Source organism: Equus asinus, chromosome 27 (genome assembly GCF_041296235.1).
Source record: "Equus asinus isolate D_3611 breed Donkey chromosome 27, EquAss-T2T_v2, whole genome shotgun sequence".
Lineage (NCBI taxonomy): Eukaryota > Metazoa > Chordata > Mammalia > Perissodactyla > Equidae > Equus > Equus asinus.
In genome coordinates this window covers 19474414-19494074 of record NC_091816.1, presented here as the reverse complement: position 1 = coordinate 19494074, position 19661 = coordinate 19474414, and the positions used below count along the sequence as shown (strand labels likewise).

At 36.9% G+C, this 19661-nt stretch overlaps 1 protein-coding gene across 3 annotated transcripts in view; it reads right to left on the bottom strand.

Moving 5' to 3' along the window:
• The window catches only part of VPS37A (VPS37A subunit of ESCRT-I), a 45034-nt gene that overhangs the window by 24861 nt on the left and 512 nt on the right, over positions 1-19661 (bottom strand). For all 3 annotated transcript variants that reach the window (XM_044760645.2, XM_044760644.2, XM_070499920.1), the window contains exons 2-4: positions 7968-8042; positions 5960-6074; positions 4984-5084 (exon numbers count right to left, since the gene is read on the bottom strand). In XM_044760645.2, coding sequence (XP_044616580.1) covers positions 4984-5084; positions 5960-6004 — 146 coding nt within the window. In that variant the 5' untranslated portion in view covers positions 6005-6074; positions 7968-8042. The remainder of the gene's footprint in view (positions 1-4983; positions 5085-5959; positions 6075-7967; positions 8043-19661) is intronic.

Sequence of the window (19661 nt, the reverse complement as noted above, 5' to 3'; positions counted from 1 at the left end):
CAACATATCACTTTCTGCTTATAAATTGGCAAAGATCCATTTTTTCCTATGTTGGCAAAGGGTATGGAAAAATAAACACTGCGTATGGGAGTAGGAATTGGTACAACCACTCTGTAGAGTAATTTTGCAGCATCTGTCAAGATTGCAAATGTGCATATCACTTGGAAAATGTATCCAAGTATCCTCATATTTGGGTAAAATTATCTTTAAGGTTATTCACCGCAGCACTGAGGGCAAAGAAGGGTACGTCTTTTAGGAAAGATTGGAAACAATGAAAATATCCACCAATAGGAGTGCTGTTATATAAATTATGGTCCATCCATGAAACAAATACTTTGTGGCCATAAAGAAGAATGAAGAGGTACTTTAGTAACAACATGGAAAGCTCTCTGAACCATACCACTGAGTGAAAAAAAGAGGCAAGGGAACAGTATGTCACCATTTGTGTAGAAAAGGAGGGAATAAAATACTGCATATACATATTTCCTTGTATATGCATAAAATATCTCAGGAATTCCATATATACGCACCCAAATGAACAACTTTGGTTACCAATGAGAAGAAAAACTAAGTTGCAAGGGAAAAAGAAGTGGTAAGGAGACTTTTTCCCTCATACTCCTTTATACTTTTTGAATTTTGAACCAAATGAATATACGACTGATTGAAAAAATTAAGTTAAAAAAGTTTTTTAATAAGCTTGTTTATGTCAAAGCATGGCCCATATTTATCTTAAAACTTTACTTTTACCTAAAAGTATATTAGTGACACATGTAAATATAACATAAGTTACTTAGGAACAATATGAGCAACATGAAAGAATATGTGTATTATCATTGAATTAAAGTCTTAATAATTTTGAACCAATTTGCTTTATTTTGACCTAAGTGGCAGGTACAACCTATAAAATAATCTAAGAAATTCATCAGACTTGCTTTTTAATAATGTGTACTGTGTCACAGAACTTATTTGAAATGGGAGCAAGTAAACTTGTTGGCTTGTATTTTCAAGTAAAGTGAATGAGTTTATATCTAACCCTATCCTGACACAAAATAGGAAATACAGTTTTCAGATAAAGACTATCAGTGAGGCTCATGACTCCAGGACACAGACACAGGAGGGCAAAGATGAGGGCTGGGGCTGATGTACCTAATGAACTGGATAATCTAGCTAAGCAGATTTCCAGGCAGTGTGAAAGATGCCTCCTGACTTCTGAACAAGAAAAAGTTCCTGAAATTAAGTAGGACTGGGCAATAAAGACAACAAATATTCCGGGAAGAGGAAACAAAAAGACCAACAAGAAGCTGCATCATCAGGCAAGTTTCAGAATGCCAAAGATAAAAAAACAAGTTACAAAGGATCAAGGGGCCGGCCAGGTGGCGCAGCGGTTAAGTGCGCTTCAGCAGCCTGCGGTTCGCTGGTTCGGATCCTGGGTGCGGACATGGCACCACTTGGCACGCCATGCGGTGGTAGGTGTCCCACATAGAAAGTAGAGGAAGATGGGCACGATGTTAGCTCAGGGCCAGTCTTCCTCAGAAAAAGAGGAGGAGGATTGGTAGCAGTTAGCTCAGGGCTAATCTTCCTCAAAAAAAAAAAAGAAAAATTAAACAGAAAAAAAGTTACAAAGGATCAAAAATCAAAATGACATTGGACATCTTAGCAACATAGAAGCCTATATCTAGACAATAGAGCAATACCTTCAAAATTCTGAGTGGAAAACCACTTCCACTTAGAATTTGAACTGTATCAACTATTAAGTGTGAGAGTATGTTAAGACATTTGCAGATTAAAAAAAAAAGTCTCAAAATTTATCTTCTAAGCATCTTGTGGCATACTATATTTTCCAAAAACGGTTGCAAAATATTTCTGGTCCCACACACTCTTCCAGAACCTTGTCACTCCGCCATGAAAAGCCTATTTTCCTCCCCTTGAATCTGGTCAGGACTTTTCCATTGCCTTAACAAACTGTAGAAGTGACACTGATGAATTCAGCAGCTAAGTCACAGAAAGTGATATGACTTTCTCATAGCTCTTTCTCAGGATGTTCACCCTAGGAACCCAGCCATTATGTTGTGAGGAAGCCCAAGCCACACAGAGAGGCCAAGTCCAGGGACTCTAGCAGACATCCCCAGGCAAGGCCTCTGAGGGGCAGCCCGAGAGCCTGCTGCTGCTGAGTACAGCAGACAAGAGCTCTTTGACAAACCCTGCTTGAATTGAAGATTAGTGAGCAAAATAAACGTGTTCACTGTTTTAAGCCATAACTGTGGGTAATTTATCATGAAGCCTTAGTAACCAGAATAGATTTTAGCACCTGCAAGTGGAATGCTGCTGTAACAAAAAACCCCTAAAGGGTGGGAGTGGCTTTGGGACTGAGGTGAAAGCTACATGTACCCTCAGGAGAGTGTAAAAGACTGAAGGGCATCAAAGAGACTGTTAGCAGAAGTCTGACAGGCCTTTGAGAAGGGGGTCAATGAGCACCAAAGGAAACTGAGGGAAATGTTATTGGAAGAGGAACTTTGTTATGTATGGCTGGAAAGTTTACCAACGGTGCCTGCAATAACGTGGGAAATAAAAAATGCATCTAGTGAGTTGGATGCTCTAGCTAAGGAGATTTCCAGGTGGTTTTAAAGGTGCCACCTGATTTCTAGTTGGCTATAGTAAAACGTGACCAAAGAGAGATAAAGAAAGAACCACTAAATATAAAGAGACAAAAGTCTTGGGTTTGGGTCCTGGGTTTGAAAATAAAAATGTCTCTCATTCCAGGCTCTCTAAGATTGTCAAATTAAGAAAGAGCTTCAAAGAAAAGATGAAACCCAGGGTGGGCTAGAAGCTCCTTTGTCAACATCTCTAAAAGAACTGATGCAGTGCCTCAGAGAACTCTCCATGAGACTAAAGGCCTTCTAGGGCTTCTAAGAATCTTAAGGGAGTTGTCTCTAAGCAGCCTCACAGGAAGCCTACCAGTTTATTTTGCAGACCTAGGGGTGTTGCTTTTGTCTAAAGAAATGGATTCATAAGAAAACTACAAATATTTTAAAATAATTGCATCATCTTAGTCTAAAAGGGACAGAGACAGTATCAAATGAAGAGAGGCCTGTGGACCCTTAAACTTCTGTAAGCAGGAAGCAGGCTGAAAAAAACTACTCACCTGCAAACATGAGCTAAATATTACGGAAAGAAAGAATAACTCAGAAGGCAAAACCAAGAACCCAGAATTACTCTGTGAAGAATCATTCCCACAAAGTACGACTGAGTTCTAATCAAAGAAATAGCAACATGTGCCCAGCTGGATTTCAGAACTGCCATGGATCGATGGCTCCTGTGTGCCTCCCATTTTCTCCCTTTTTGAGTGAAAGGGTCTAGAGTGGTTATCTTAGGCTTGTTCTACTGTTGTACGATGGGTGTGTGAGGGACAGCTACCCTGTCTCTTTAATTCACTGGTCTTCAGATCAAAAGGAATTTTACTTGAGGAACACACCTGAGCAACCTCATCTGTACCTGAATCTGAGTTAGATGTATAACCCTGGACCCCGATCATGAGCCTCATTCTGTAATGTGACAAACTCTGGAAGTTCTCAGGGCAGGGGATGAGTGCATTTTTGCATACAGGAGAGACGTGAATTCTTGTGGCCAGAAGAACTGTGGCCGATTGTATTTCCCAAAATGGCCACAACCAGACTTCTAGTCCCACATGCTCTTCTTGAACTCCGCCACCCCAGCAAGAGACGTCTACTTCCCCTCCCCTTTGAACCTGGGTTGGACTTTGTGACTGACTTTACAAACAGCATGTGGCAGAAATGATGCTGAGTGACATGTACGGCTACATCATAAAGGCTATGCAGCTTCCACTTGGCCTGTTCTCTCCTAAGATGCTCGCCCTTAGAATCCAATTACCATGCTGGGAGGAAACCTAAGCCACATGGAGAGGCCACATAGAGATGTATTAGCTGGTAGCCTCTGCTAAGGGCTCAGCATTCAGCCAACATTAACTGCCAGACATGAGAATTAAGTGAGCCTTCAGATGACTTCAACCCCTAGACTTCAAGCCATGCCAGCTAATGCAAAAGGTGGAGCAAAAAAACAAGCTATCTCCACTTGTCCCTAACCAAATTGCAGTCACAAGGAAAATAAATGTTGCCATTATTTTAGCAACAGTTTTAGGATAATCTGTTATTCATCCTTAGTAACTGGAACATACTTTTACTCAGGATGCTATTGGGAGGCAGTAAAGCACGAAACTAGGAAACAGCTTGAGAAAGAGAAAAACAAGATGCAGAAAAAGGAGAATCCAATATAGGAACACAGCAAAGGGAAATCTCATGATGACAGCTGTGCAGCAGTCGTAGAGATAAACTAATTAGGATGGAGGGGAAAAACGAAGCAATGTCGGCAACGACAAAAACCCAAACCTAGAGATTACGATGATGTGAAAAAACGATTTGAAAGGTAGTTTTCAAAGCTGCTGAAAGATGTGGAAAATTAAAAAGATCTAAGAAAACAAAACCCATCAAAGTAAGCAAAAAAGCAAAAAGTTATACCATAAAGGAAATGTAATCACAATAAAGTACTTGGCTCAGCAACAGGGAATTTTCAGAGTCAAAGTAACAAAAACACTGAACCTGAATTTAAGTAAAAATTAAGATATACTTTCACTGAAAGGATGAGGAGAAAGGAAGATTTGTGAAAGATTTACCTAAATTCCTCATCAATCATAATAGGAGGGCAACAGACAATATCTAAAACGAAAGAAGCAAGAGATAGCAGGATGTCTATATTATTCAGAAAGATGAAGGTAAATATTAGAGAATAAGCTAAAAGAAAACACAATTGCCTCTGAAGAGTACGAATGTATCTGTGTGAAGGTGGGGAGGTGGAAAGCAGAGGATTACCTTTTAACATCATTTGAATTTTTAAACTATATTTTGATTACTTTGATAAAAATAAATGAAAATAAATACATACGAACATTTTTGCTATAAATATACTTACTATGGGAATGCTGTTGAAGTAGGAGCTAAAACTGGAGGATTCTTCCAAAACTCATCCAACAGACTCTGAATAATTTTTCCAAGATCTGAGTGCATTGTAAACTGAAAGTAATACAATAATAAGGATGATCAAAATCACTTTCAGAAAAACACTAAAGTTTCATTAGAATAATGTCACTCTAAAAGTTAATCTTAAATCCACTTTCACAAGTCAAGAATTAAATGAAGGGCTGGCCCGGTGGCACATCGGCTAAGTGCGCATGTTCTGCTTCTCGGCGGCCCGGGGTTCGCCAGTTAGGATCCCGGGTGCGGACCTGGCACCGCTTGGCAAAAAGCCATGCTGTGGTAGGCGTCCCATGTATAAAATAGAGGAAGATGGGCATGGATGCTTGCTCAGGGCCAGTCTTCCTCAGCAAAAGGAGGAAGATTGGCAGTAGTTAACTCAGGGCTAATCTTCCTCAAAAAAAAAAAAAAAAAAAAGAATTAAATGAAAACCAAAGGATATTGTGTCAAATGAACACATTAGTAATCCACAACTTACAATATTTTCTTATACAATCAATACCATAAATCATGTTAAAGGTCTATTTAATCAATAATGAAGCTGAAATATTTCCACACTTCACTATTTACAATAATTTGAAGGTTCAAAGGTAAATACTGAGAGTACACTTAAGTTACAATCCTTCACATTAATCAATCACATACACATCCTAGAACTTCAAGACATATTTGAATTTTATCCCCCTAACAACTATGAAACATCTACTCTGAATCAAAGTTCTAACATCAACAGGTCCTCGCCACTGAAAAACAAGTTTCAAATCAGTATTATTTATTATATATAGTGAAAAATCTTTTTGAAAATTACTAATTTCAAAATGAGATGTTAAATGCATTTTAGATTTCTAAAATATTTAGTAGAAAAGTAATACACCTGTTATATTACTCTGGAATAAATTATACCATATACATACATTGTTTACTAATGGAGAGGTAACATATACTCCATGTTTATCCATTAAGTGATGTCGTATTGGTGGATAAACACTGATCACTGGTTTTTCCTGAGGAAATTGTGGAGGGAGCAATCTGGTAAAGGCAGAACAAATGAAAAACAAAGACAACAAATGTTACATTACATTGTCATAATCCTAAAACAAAGTTAGTTAGCAAATTAAATTTTCATACTTTCATTTGGATTAATTATTCAGTAAAAAGTACTCTTATGGTTTTTGAGTTGATTGAAAATATACAAAAGGATACACTTTAGCAAAAAGATTATAAAATAATTCAATGCAGTAAAACCTTCTTAATGTGGAATATGGATACCCTGAATTACAGAATATTCTTCACATCATGACAATTAATTACTTTCAAATACAATATATCAAGCTATACAAAATCTCAGCTAAAAATCAGATCAGGCATTTGTATTAGGTGAACCATATTTACCCAGTCCGGCTATTGGACCACAGGTTTTGGCTATATAATTTTCTTGTGGTTTTCTGATTTTTGAAATGCTAAGAATTATTTCACTATCTATTGAATTTTTAAATAGTAAGTGAACAAAACAGAAAGTTCTAGGATTGAAACATTGTAGTTGGCATTATGCCTTCGTTCTATATGGCTCTCTTCTAGATGTCCCAATTAATACATCTCTCCCAACTTTGAGGTCAACCACATAGTTTCAAGTAAAGAAGAGAAAATTCTCAATACAAAAAAAAGTGAAAATCGTAACTTTTGAACTACTACAAATTTAAAATTAGGGAGTGAAGTCTTAAAAAATGGGATTTTACTGGATATAAAAGCCTGTTTTCTAAATATTCTCTAGAACTCAGATGAATATGTCCCTTTACATTGTCTCTCTGTTCCCCTGTTGGCTCAGAAAACTACTTGTTGGTAGCACTGTCAGGAAGAAAACTGGGTTCTTGTTGGCTTCTCCTACTTAGCTCTACCTAGGGTATTTGAAGAGAAATAAAACTAATTTATTTATAGAGTTGAAGATGTTAAAATAGTTTGATAAAAAAGGTAATGAATGGCCTTTGGAGTCCAACCAATCTGGCTTTGTATCCCGACTAAACTATTCACCACCTATGTGTCTGTAATTTGCCCCAATTTACAGAGCTGCTGTAAGGATTCAAAAAGCTCCTTTATATCAAGGTAATGTAGCACAATGCTTGGCATTCTTATATATTCATGCTTTAATTCACTCATTCTACTAGGATTTAATAAGGCCTTCTAAGTGCAGGCACTATGCTAGGCGATGAGGATATGAAGATGAATAAGCCACGGTAACTATCTTCAAGTGAGGTGCCTTTTAACCTCACCCAAACACTCACTCTAGCAGCCAGCTACCTAATGCAATCTGAGGTAATAACTGAATTCTTTCATACTAAAGACTAATAATTGCACTTAGGATCAAATGGGTACTTCAGCAATCACTGTGTCCAACCTTTCCTCTTTATAACTTAATAAACTCATGATTATATTTTTAACTTTTAATTTTTTTTCTTTAAAAATAATCAGCAGATCAAATTCAGCCTTGAACTCTCTGGTTGATATATCTGTTGGTGAAAACTAGAATATTTTCACTTGTTTCTGATGTAAAGGTGAATATATCTCTAATGGTTTTCCATACATGATACCTTTGATTGGCATTATCATTCTTACCCTTTCAGCCTACCTCCAGCTAAGACTTTAGTGCAAATCAAAAAAAACGATTACAGTACTAGAATTATTACATCTTTCTATTGCATTTCCTCTTTTATAATTTCTTTCTTACAGGAATATAAATTACAATGATGTCTTTGAAAATTTTTTATTTCATGAAATTGTGTAATTTGATAAATTGTAGTTATTAGAAAAGGAATATCTGAAATAAGTTCACTTTGAAAAGTTTACCTCTAATAACAACTAAGAAACAAAATAATAAGATTTTTTTAAGTCCTATTACATGAAAAAACAGGATATAAATCTACTCACATATTAATGTTAATTGTCAGGTTGTTTATGGTGAATGGCAACCTGTATTCCACATCTTTCTGTATTTCTGCTATACTGTAAAAGAAAATTGAGAAAAAAATTTATGCGAAGTCATAAAACCATTAATGTTAAAAACAGATGTTAAATGTTTTTACAGTCTACTAAAACTACTTTCAGTCACAGAATCTAGATAGCCAATATAACTTGTATCGAGGGAAAAATGATCAGGGAAAGGTTTATCAAGTAAGTGGGCAATAATATTCCGAGATATACAAGTGTTTGTGTTGGAAGTGGGTAGATGTTGAGACAAAGAAAAACTCTTGTATTAATGCTAGATTGATTTACGACCACTTTATCTAATTCATCATTAATAGAAGCAATTGTGAGCCCTCTGGTTATTACAGGTGAGCAAGATATCTGGGTTCTGATTACAACTCTGCCACTACCCAGCTGTACAGACAGCTAGGGAAGTCTGGATCTTAACAGCTTAAATTTAGAAGTCTGGATGAGATGTCTCCTACAGTCTTAAAACAGACACTGCTGGCTGCTTTCCAAAAACATATTCCCTTTCTTCCTAAGTAAGACAAGCCTGATTTTATTCTGAGTAACAATGTTCTAGCCTTTCTTGCAGCTAATTATTGCTATAGACTTAAGTTCTAGCCAATTAGAATAGGAAAGTTGTGGGGTGGAATTTCCAGGAAAGCATGTTAAAGGGGAACATTTGCCCTTGAGTCTATTTGCCTTTCCTGCCTGGACCTGATGGCTAGACTTCTAACAGCAATATAGGACCCTGAGCATGGAAGCTATGCAGAAGGTAGAGCTAAGCAGATAGAAAGAAGTAGCTTGGGTCCTTGATGACTACAAAACTGTCACACTGAATTTCTTTTACATGAGATAAAAAGAAACTTTTATTTTGTTTAAGCCACTATTTGGGGAGTCTTTGTTACTAGCAGTTGAATATACTTGCCAACTAATATAAGTCCTTTATACTTCAATATTCTACATTTAGAATTTTATTTTATTTTAGAGGAAGATTAGCCCTGAGCTAACATCCACTGCCAATCCTCCTCTTTTTGCTGAGGAAGATTGGCCCTGAGCTAAAATCCGTGCTCATCTTCCTCTACTTTTTTTTGTATGTGGGACACCTGCCACAGCATGGCTTGATAAGCAGCATGTAGGTCTGCGCCCAGGATCCGAACTGTCAAACCCTGGCCACCAAAGCAGAGTATGTGAACTTAACCGCTATGCCACTGGGCCAACCCTGATAATTTTATTTTATTGTTAATTGCAGGTATACATTGTTACAATTATAACCTACCAACCAAATCTTTTGGAGGCTCACTTGGGATTCTAGCTAACAGTCATATTTCCAAAGGGAAAAATGTTAAGTAGTATTAAGATTGAAAGGAAGCTTAATATTCAAATAGATGTGAAACTTTTTCTAGTATGAATACTCTGAAAGATCTAGTATTTACATAATGATTTACTTTTGTTGTTTTGGTTGCTTCAACTAATAGCTTTAGAAAACTTATTTTTCTCATTTTTTGGACTATTACATTTTTTGGCCTTTGATAAAAACTTAGCCTCTGGAATATGTACATTTTAGGTAGCTTGAAAGGTAAAAAAGTGTTGGGATAGAGTTATAGAGAAATTGTAGATGTTGATAAGTTTCCTCCTCTGACAACCCACGGAATGGGGCTGATTGAGGAGAGGAAACAGCTGAGAAGAGACTCAAGCAGATATTCAATATTAGGACTTACACGTTTTTATATAGTTTCTCTTTGGGGATCAGGTCTGGACTAGGATACTGACAGCCTCCTCGGTTGCATGAACACCACGTAATCAATAAAATGGCTTAAGTTTTTTATTCCTCTATGTTATCTTAGGACCCTAAGGTGTCATTGCTTCAAGAGAATACTGGTCACAAAATCATCCACCAATTCAAAGCCAAGTAGATTATCTCAGTGATTAAGGGCACGACCTCTTAAATTAGGCTTCCTGGGTTCAAATCCTCCCTCTACCATTTACTTGTGTGATCACGGCCAAGATACTTAACCTGTCTAAGCCTTCCCTCTCAAATGGGGCATGGAGATGTTCAAAGTATCTATCTACCTAAAAGAGATGTTAGATTAAATGAGATAATGCATGTAAAGCCTTCCACATAATACCATAATAATTGTTCAGTGTATGCCACCTATTATTGAATAAGCATTTAGAACATGCAACCAAGTTGGAGCCTATTAAAATCTGTAGTAATAAGGTTTTAATTCAGTTTTTCAGACATTGTTTGTATTTTTATAGAAGACTTCTATGGAAAATAAAGTGAATTTGATTAAAATAATTTTTACTTAAATCATTGGCTAGAAGTGTTCAATTCATTGTCCTCACAATTATATTCTTGACATTTATTAAAATTTTTGACAAGTTTCCTTCACAAATGAGGTATCGAAGATAAATGAAGTTAATACTCATAATATTAATGACAGCTGAACTATCATTAACAAATTCCAAAACAACAGGTTAATCATGGCAATTGATGGGGTTCAGGACATACTACCCCAAAATATGGTACCTTGGCTATTTTAAGGTGAAGGAGTTGGATAAAACAGCAGAAAATGGAAGGTTACTCTGAGCTCCTCTAGCACCTCACACTTCTTCCCTGAAAGAGGTCATAACACCTCGTGTGAGGGGCCCTCTCCCTTACCAAGAGGAAAGGAACATCCTTCTCTCTGAAGACAAGGGACACTAAGAAGAATCCCAACAAACAGGTCTTGCCAAGTCCCCTGCCTCTTTACTACAATTACCTCAAACTCTTTAACCCATCATTACTCCTCCACTCTTCATCAAACCCAGCACAAAATCTCAGGTCTGTTTCTTTGGGTCTTCACTTCCTCATAAAGTCTCCTGTGTCATTTAAACTTATATTAAATAAACTTGTATACTTTTCTCCTGTTAATCTCTCTTTGTAAGTTTAACTTTCAGACCCAGCCAGGGACCTTAAGAGGATGGAGAAAAACTTTTCCTTCCCTATACTAGCTGCATTAGACAAAATGACAGATATTTGTTTTACTTAACTAAAATAAAAATCATCCCTGAATATTCATCCCAAATGCGATTTTGAATTTTTTGTTATTTTAAAGATTTTATTTTTTCCTTTTTCTCCCCAAAGCCCCCCCGGTACATAGTTGTGTATTCTTCCTTGTGGGTTCTTCTAGTTGTGGCATGTGGGACGCTGCCTCAGCGTGGTCCGATGAGCAGTGCCATGTCCGCGCCCAGGATTCGAACTAACGAAACACTGGGCCGCCTGCAGCGGAGCGCGCGAACTTAACCACTCGGCCACGGGGCCAGCCCCCGAATTTTTTGTTATTTTAAATGACTTTAAAAAACTTATTCTAAAAATAATTCATTCTCCCTGAAAAAAAGAATAAGCAAAGAGAATATAAAAATCACTCAGGATCTCATTTTCCCAAGATAACCACTGCTAACATATTGGTGTATAACCATGTTATCTTCCCACATTCATAGCCTTATCTAAAGTGAAAATACAATTATACTGCAATTTTGTAACGGTGTTTTCCCATGCAATAATTTATTGTGATGATCTAAGTTAGTAAATGTTATTTTACAACGTCTTTTTTTAATGCTGCATAATGTTCTCGTATATTGTTTAACATATTCTCTACTAGTAGATATTTAGGTTATTTCCAATTTTCACTATGATAAGCATTCTTAGAGCCATACCTTTATGCTGACAAGTGGTACTACTCTGAATGTAAACACACACACATATTTTAAAGTAGTAGTGTAATCACGCCACAAGAGAAAATTTAAATAACCTTCTAAGAATAATTTTATTTTCTAGGTTCTATGAGATAAGCGAATTACTAGGGTTTTACCTCCATGGCTCTGAATCTGCTTAAGACTAAAGAAAGCTGAAACAACAGATAAATTTGTTAGGCAGAATGTGTGATTAATTGGCATCCTCATTTCTTTGACAGTCCCTCCAACTATAAACAAACAGACCTTGAAATGCAATAGAGGCACTAGTTATGGTTAAAAGATTCCTTTTGTAGAACAAAGCGTTATTTATCTCCTACTTTATATCTTGTGTAAACTTGGATCTCATAAAACTTGGTTCCAGTGAACAGCTACTGTATATCCAGCATCTTGCAAGGAAAGGAGATATACAGATGAATACAGTGTGGTCTTTGCTCTGAGGAGGCACACAGGAGGAAGAGGAAGTCAAGTGACTACAAAAGAGCAATTCAAGATACTGATAGCATGCATTTCTCACAGCGTAGGGTAATTCAAGGAATGTTTATAGGTGAATCTTGCAAATAAAGGATTCAGATGCCTAAAGATGGTATATGAAGAATAGATAACTTCCCTTTTCCATCTAAATCTCCAGGAAATATCAAAACAGACTTTTAAAAAGCAAATCTGTAGCAGTGCTGGAAAGTAAATAGTACCACAAGCTGACAAAAATTTTGAAGAATCCCTGAAAGATAAAAAAGATAGGATTAGATTTAAGGAAAAGGGTGAAAATAAGGAAAAAGAAAGTAAATACAGGAACTAATGACAACTCAAAACCTAAGAGCAATGCGAAGTAGGAGCAGTCTGAAGGTCCTCCAAACCCTTGAACCAAATCACTGCAAACCAAATCTGGAGGGCTGGGCAGGAGCATTTCTCCAAGTAATGAACGGGCAGACACATGGAACAGCGTGCAGGCTAAAGTCCTCTCCTCTTTTCAGCAAAGGGCAGTAATAGCTGCCCCTGGAATATCACAGGGAGGTAGCCTCTAAGGCAGCAGTGCCTTAGGAAGCTACTGACCCCCAGGAAGCCTTGATTCCCCAAAGACAACTAGCAGCTTGCCCCACACTGGAGCAAGTCATTCTTTTCCATTCATCACCCAAGGCAGGCTATGATAAAGAGTTAAGTATCCACAAACAAGTCAACAAGGAACCTCAAATACAGAAATGAATACATCACAAAGGTGTGAATAAAACAAAACAATGCTAGGCATGTACCAAACTCAACAAGCCCAAAACACAAAACTCAAGGAAACAGAGTTAACTGAGCAAAGAGAAGACTATAAGTTTTTATAATTAATATCCTCAGAGGAACAAAAGAAAATAGCACTTGCATTCACACACACACAACAGTTGAAATGAAAATGAAAAATTAAGAAACTGGAAATTTAAAATAAACAGCTCAGATATATGGTTCAGTGCTCTGTTTGGAAAATGCTTCATAGTATATCCTTCTCTTGGAGAATACTGATACACTTTAGCATATTAAAGGCTTTGAGAAATTCTCAAGAGCTTGATTTTGTTTTGTTTTCTAAATCTGTTTGACATGGGCCACTTATTTTACAGTATTTTTGAACAGTGTTCTATAGAACACAAAGGACAATGACAGAGATGTGCAAAGCGATATGGGAACATAGAAGAAAGCATCCAACCTAAATAGGGGTAGGGGTGGTAGGGTCTTCTGGGAAAAAAAATAATATCTGAGCTACATTTAAAAGTCAAGAGTTAACACCCTGGAAAGAGACTCAGGGAAATGAAGAGGACATTCTAGACAGAGGAAACACCATTAGAAAAGCTTCAGATATGAAATAACACCAAGTCTCTAAAAGTCTCCATATCCTTTGCCATTAAAGAAACTTTACATTCTCTCGGTTGACACCTTTCCACGAGTCACATCACCATCTTCTGTGACAACCAGGCATTAAACGAACAAGTCTGGACTTTTCTGGGGAAGAGTTAGGAAAACACTGAAAGGAACAACATGGTCAAATTTGAATTTTAGAAAGATTACTGTGCAGCCATGTGAAAGAAAAATATTAAGGGAACAAGATTGAAGGCAGAGAGAATAGTTAGAACCCAGTGGTAGCAGGGATGGAAGACTGAGTAAAAACAGAATGACCGGGTTTTTTGGCTTAGATAAGCAAACAGTAGAGACAGCTTGGAAGGAGTTCAGGGGTAGGAGAGGAGGGGTAGATGTGTCTGGATTCAACTAGCAATGGAGAAGTGACTGCATGTGTGATAATTTTTTTTTTAAAGCAGGTACAGACTGATGAGGAGCACTAAGGGGAAAATTAACTAGAGACAGCACTTAAGCTATTATGGTCTATTTAGAAAAATTTTTCTTAAATGATAACATACTTCACTGTGTCATATACTGTGCAATTTTAACTTTTAATCACTGGTTATAAATAGACTATATGATTTAATATATCAAACTAAAATTCACTTAATTATGGGACTGTTTGATACACATAATTTTAAAGTTCACTATAAGAGCTCAACCAAAATGCTGACATTTTGTAGATTTATTTAGCTTCAAAAGACATAGCAGATTCCTGTAGGACTTTTTATTGCAATAATTTAAGGTGATTTCCTTCCACAAGGAAGTTTTAATCTCAAACATCTATAAGAGTTAGATAATGTAGGTGAATGGAGGCAGTTGCTTGTGGTACAACAGGGAGTGATCATAAACTGGTAAAATGCAGAAGGGGCAGCCCAGCAAAGGGAGTAGCTGTTCTTCAGCTCAAAGCAAATGTTGCTCTGTAGGAACTATTGTCAGATTTTTCCAGGTCCTTCTTTTTTAAAAGAAAAGTTGGAGGGGGCAGGGGCTATATGAGAAATCTCTGTACCTGCTACTCAGTTTTGCTAAGAACCTAAAACTGCTCTAAACAATAGTCTATTAAAAAAAAGTTGGAAATTTGGATATTTCAATGAAAAATCTCAAATTATAAATGTTGGCAATGGATCTATTTTTTAAAAAACATAACATTGCTCAGGTTAAAACACACACAAATATGCTCCCATTATAAATTTGTTAAGTTTGTGTGTGAGTCCTTATGAGCTGACAGTGGAATCTATAGAAAGAAAGGTATGGAATTTAGGCTTACTGAGAAACCTGTGAGTTTAGGGGAGAAGGTCTTCTAACTGTGAGCAAGGGGTTAAACTTAACAGCTATAGAGTAGAAAACTATACAATAGCAGACTCCCCAAGGAAGGTATGAGGTCAAAGGTTTGGGCAACCAGGAGAACAACGAGATCCAGGAAGAGGCAGCAAAAGAAAATTCAAAACAATTTTTACAGACTATAGAAATTGGTACTATTATTTTTAAGATACATAAATAAAATAATTACCATTTACAGAGTACATAAAATGTGGCAGATAATATTCTAGTTTCTTTACACGTATTAGATCTAAAATCCTTCAAAATAGGTACATTTCATTTGGGAAGAAACTAACTCTTGGAACAGACTTTCTTTCTGAACGGAAAGTCAGAGGCAGTCCTGCCAGAGACAAATGAGCTGTAGGTAGGCCTGTGAGGATTCATAAACAATAAGCCAGCTAGAAGCATGCAGGCTAAGAGGCAAAGAGTCCAGGCATACTCTACGCAGTGCAGAGAGGGAATATAATTTGTCACATGCTTACTATGTGCCAGATACTCTAATAAACGTTTATATATATTACTCAAATATTAACAATCCTGCACGATAGGAATCACAATTCCTGATTTCACAGATGGAACTGGAGGCTCAGAGAAGTTGAGTAACTTGCCAAGAGGTCATATTGCTAGTATGTGCTGAGCCAAGATCGAAATCCAGGACAGTCTGATTACAAAGCTTTCATTCACCTAAGTCATGCTGCTTTCCCCAATGTCAACGATTTTTGCCTGCTTCCATTTATATTGATGAAATTCATTTTGTCTTATTTCTAAGAGAGTGATTACATTGAGGAACCTGAGGAACCAAGAGACTTTCACAGTTGGGCAGGGCAGTAAGAAATCAGGTAGTCAATCTTTTCACTTCAGTGTCCTAAGACCTACGAAGGTTACATGGACATCCAAGGTTGCACTGCCACTTAATAACACATCAGTATCTCCTGACTTCTGCTTCAGGGCTTCTTTCATTAAGACTATTAGTAGTACCAGTGTGAAAAAGAAAGCAATTCTGATAAACATAGTAACTCTCAAATTAGATTTTCTTACTGCATATAAAATAAAAATAGCATCAGAATTACTATGTGATTATTAAAATGAATTCAGAAGTCCTTTAATTGAGCGGGCTGATCTCCCTAAGTAAAAGGTAAGAAAGAAGGATTACTATTTGTATAACTTTGAATTTATGTAGTTAATTACAGATAATAATTACCATTTACAACATAGCTCCGGGATGTTGCTTTAGAGCTAAGGAAATAAAGTAATAAAGAAACTAATTAACTTTAGATATTGTGAGAGAAGAGAAACCAGGATAGTTCGGATAACTGTCAAGACTACTACTTTTAATATTTTCCGATTGCAGGTGCAACGCAGAGAAATACTTAACAGCTTTGCTGCTCAAGAATCTTTGAACATTGAGGTTTGTATTACTTGGGATATTTTCAACTGCAAATGACTGAAAAACCAGGCTAAAAAGTGGCTTAAATAGTGAGGGGTTATTAATCTTATATAGCAAGAAGTTCAGAGGCAGGAAGTTCCCAGAGTTGGTTAATTCAGCATCACAGTATTATCACAGACATTCCATCTTTCTGTTCTACCACATTCAGTAGTCAGCCTGTCTTCTTTCATGATCCAAGCATTCCAGATGTCCCACATAACACAACAATATCCAAGCTGTAAAAGAGGCATTTCTTTTACATATCTCTATTACCGAGAAAATGTTTTCAGCAGCTCCTCAGCTGACTTCTCCAACTTCCATTGACGAATAGAGCCCTGCTTCCACAATAACTAGCAGGGGAAATGATAACTAGCAGGGGGAATGAGAACACCAACACTGGTGCAATCAATCATTATCTACCTACAGAGGTTGAAAAGAGCACAGCCTCCATTAAGTATAGGGCCCTACAGACTAGGAACCCAGATAAAAACAGGTATTCTCCCAAGGAGTCAAGGGAAATGGATTTGGGTGGGAAACCAACAGTGTCCATTAGAGTGAGTCTCTTTAGGAAGTACAAGAAACAACAGAATTAGTTCTACTCCTGCCCATCAAGTCCGGAACTTTAGCGGTAAACTGAATACTGTGATGACTGTTATTCAGAAGGTGGAATATATTACTTGAACCTAGTCTACATAACTTTCAGTTTCCATTTCATAGCAGATAAACACATTATTATGCTTTAGTTAAACACTTTTTTTGTCATCTATGACAGTTTCCCATTTGCCCTGCCTTACCAGTAAGACACAGATGAGGAGATACACAGAAAATTCAGCTAGCTTTTAGGAGAGGCCTGAGGAACATGAGAAAGTAAGAATTTCTTAATTTAACTAAAAAAGGAATTTACATTCATTAGAGAAAGAGAATTAAACAGACCCTTTCCTGAAATGGACTATTTTGAATTATAAGGAGTTAAAAGAAGTGTTGGAAGGTAGATGAGAGAAAGGGGTGGAGAAAGGTTACTGAGGAGGGCAGAAGTCAGATACTTTCACTGCCAGGAAAGAGGTGCTGACTTGGGGGAAGGGATAGAGTATGAAACATGAGGGAGTTGGGCAGCATGCAATAAGACGCTGATACTCATAATTTAAAAAGTTTTGTATTATTCACTAAAATACCATTTGAAACATTCTTTCAACTTTTGCAGAGTGCACCTTCAGAATAATCAATCACAGTGTCTTCTTGCACAAAAATCTTTACCTATAAAGTGTACTATTGAATTTGGCTACTCAAGCAATGTATTGTCAGATACTGAACAGAAAGACCATTTTTATAAGCTAGATTTATAACGTATGGATGACATTTTTTTCTGGGATCACACCATCCCTTGAAAACTGGAAGCACATGACCTACTTAATTGTCTCCAGAATTATCCAAGTATAGTTTATAAATGTGAACTATTTCAATTAAATAAAACTTCATCTATTTTTATAAAAGAATTAACAGAATCAAGAACTTGGAGTAGATGTTCATAACATTACAAAACATGTAGATAACGTCACATGTCCAATGATATGTCCATAATTTATGGCTCAAAAAATAACAAACAACACGGATTCTTTCTGCATTTAATTCAGGGTATTTATTGATCCTCTTAAGCCAATTCAGGAACTCCTTAGATCAGCAATTCCTGCTTTAGAATCCCACCTTATTTAGGAGGCCAAAAAAATAATAATAAAGCTCTGATCAATTATTTCCCTTATTTACCAGCTTTAGCAGCAGGGACTTTGGAGTATTTCAAAAATTCAACTCCAACCTCAAAGAATAAAAACTTGTCAGCACTGAGAATATTCAATAGAATATACTAAACGCTTAAAAGCAATTAATGCCAAAGGTATGGGTCTAAAAGGGATTTTGGTAATAGCAGTACTAGTACACTATAAAGTCTTCTAAGGTGACGCCTTCTAAGAGGACACACTTATGTTTGTTCAAAATGAGTCACCTTTTTATAAGCATATCCTGTAAAAGCCGCTCTTACAGGTTAGTAAAGAACAAACAGAGAATACGGTTCACTTGTAAGAATTCTGTAAACTTGATTTTCCAAAAAGAAAGCCACCATTAAATCAAACAGCATGCCACTCTTTCCTGTTAACCATCACAAACTGTCACCTTTTGAAAGTTCTGAACAAGCAGCACAATTGAGACAAAGAATCCAGAAACACCTGAAGTTCAATCAGCAAGAGGTCTCACTTTAGCCAAATGTATTTTGCAGTGAATTTGTCTAACAATAGAGTATCTGATTTAAAATTATTCTACACTATAACTTACTTGCTTCGGAAAAATTATTATTGTAACAGATAAAATGGACTCTAATAGTTTGGTCAACAGCAATTAATCAATTTTATCTCAGAATATACATTTTTTAAATGTATGAAAAATCCATTTTTAAAAGGGTTAGGGTTGTATGATGTTGAAATCTCTACATTCAAATACACGCTGTGACACTATTAAGAACTAAATATACTTGCATAATTCATAGAAAGAGGCAGTTCTAATTTCTGAAAATCATTAGAGGCCACAGACATCTGCAATATAAAAGGCTGCAGCAAACCAGTTTACAGTAAAAATAGTGGAAATAATTTGAATTGCAAAATATTTCTATTCTGACCATGCTGAAAATGAAAAACTCAGAGGAAGACAACAGAAGAATCAAGATGAGTATAAGTTTCCTGAGTGTGGAAACCAGAATAAAAGAGTGAGAAATATGCTGAGGCTGGTAGTTGCCAGAGACGGGAAGGTTGTTGGAACAGGGTAAATCTAAAATTAGAGACTTAAGAGGATTGAGTATGTCACTCCCAGACGACAAGTCGTCACCGATGAAACCTCTGGCTTTCCTTTCCTTTGATGTTTCGTTTTTGTCAAAAATTTTCCACTCTCTGTGAAACTTGGAGATTACTCTTCGCAGTTCTTTTTCGCCAAGTACAGTATTTTAACATTTCTGCCAACACAGCGATCACGTGAAAGGGGAGTGAGGAAGAAGGGCAAAGCAATGGACGTTGGATATAGACTATGAGACAGATTACAGTCAGCAGCGATGTGTCAGGAGGGATGAGCAAGTCAGAATTAGAAGAGCTGGGCAGTGGTTGGGGCACGAGGGAGGGAGGGTGGGTCTGGAGGAAAACCCTGAACACGGGGCTGGGATGGGAGGGCAAGCGTGCGACCCAGGACGAAGGGACGTCTATCGAAAGGAGGCAGCTGGCGGGGAGTCGGCCTGCGTTGCTCTGAGTGTGGTTAGAACAGCCCGC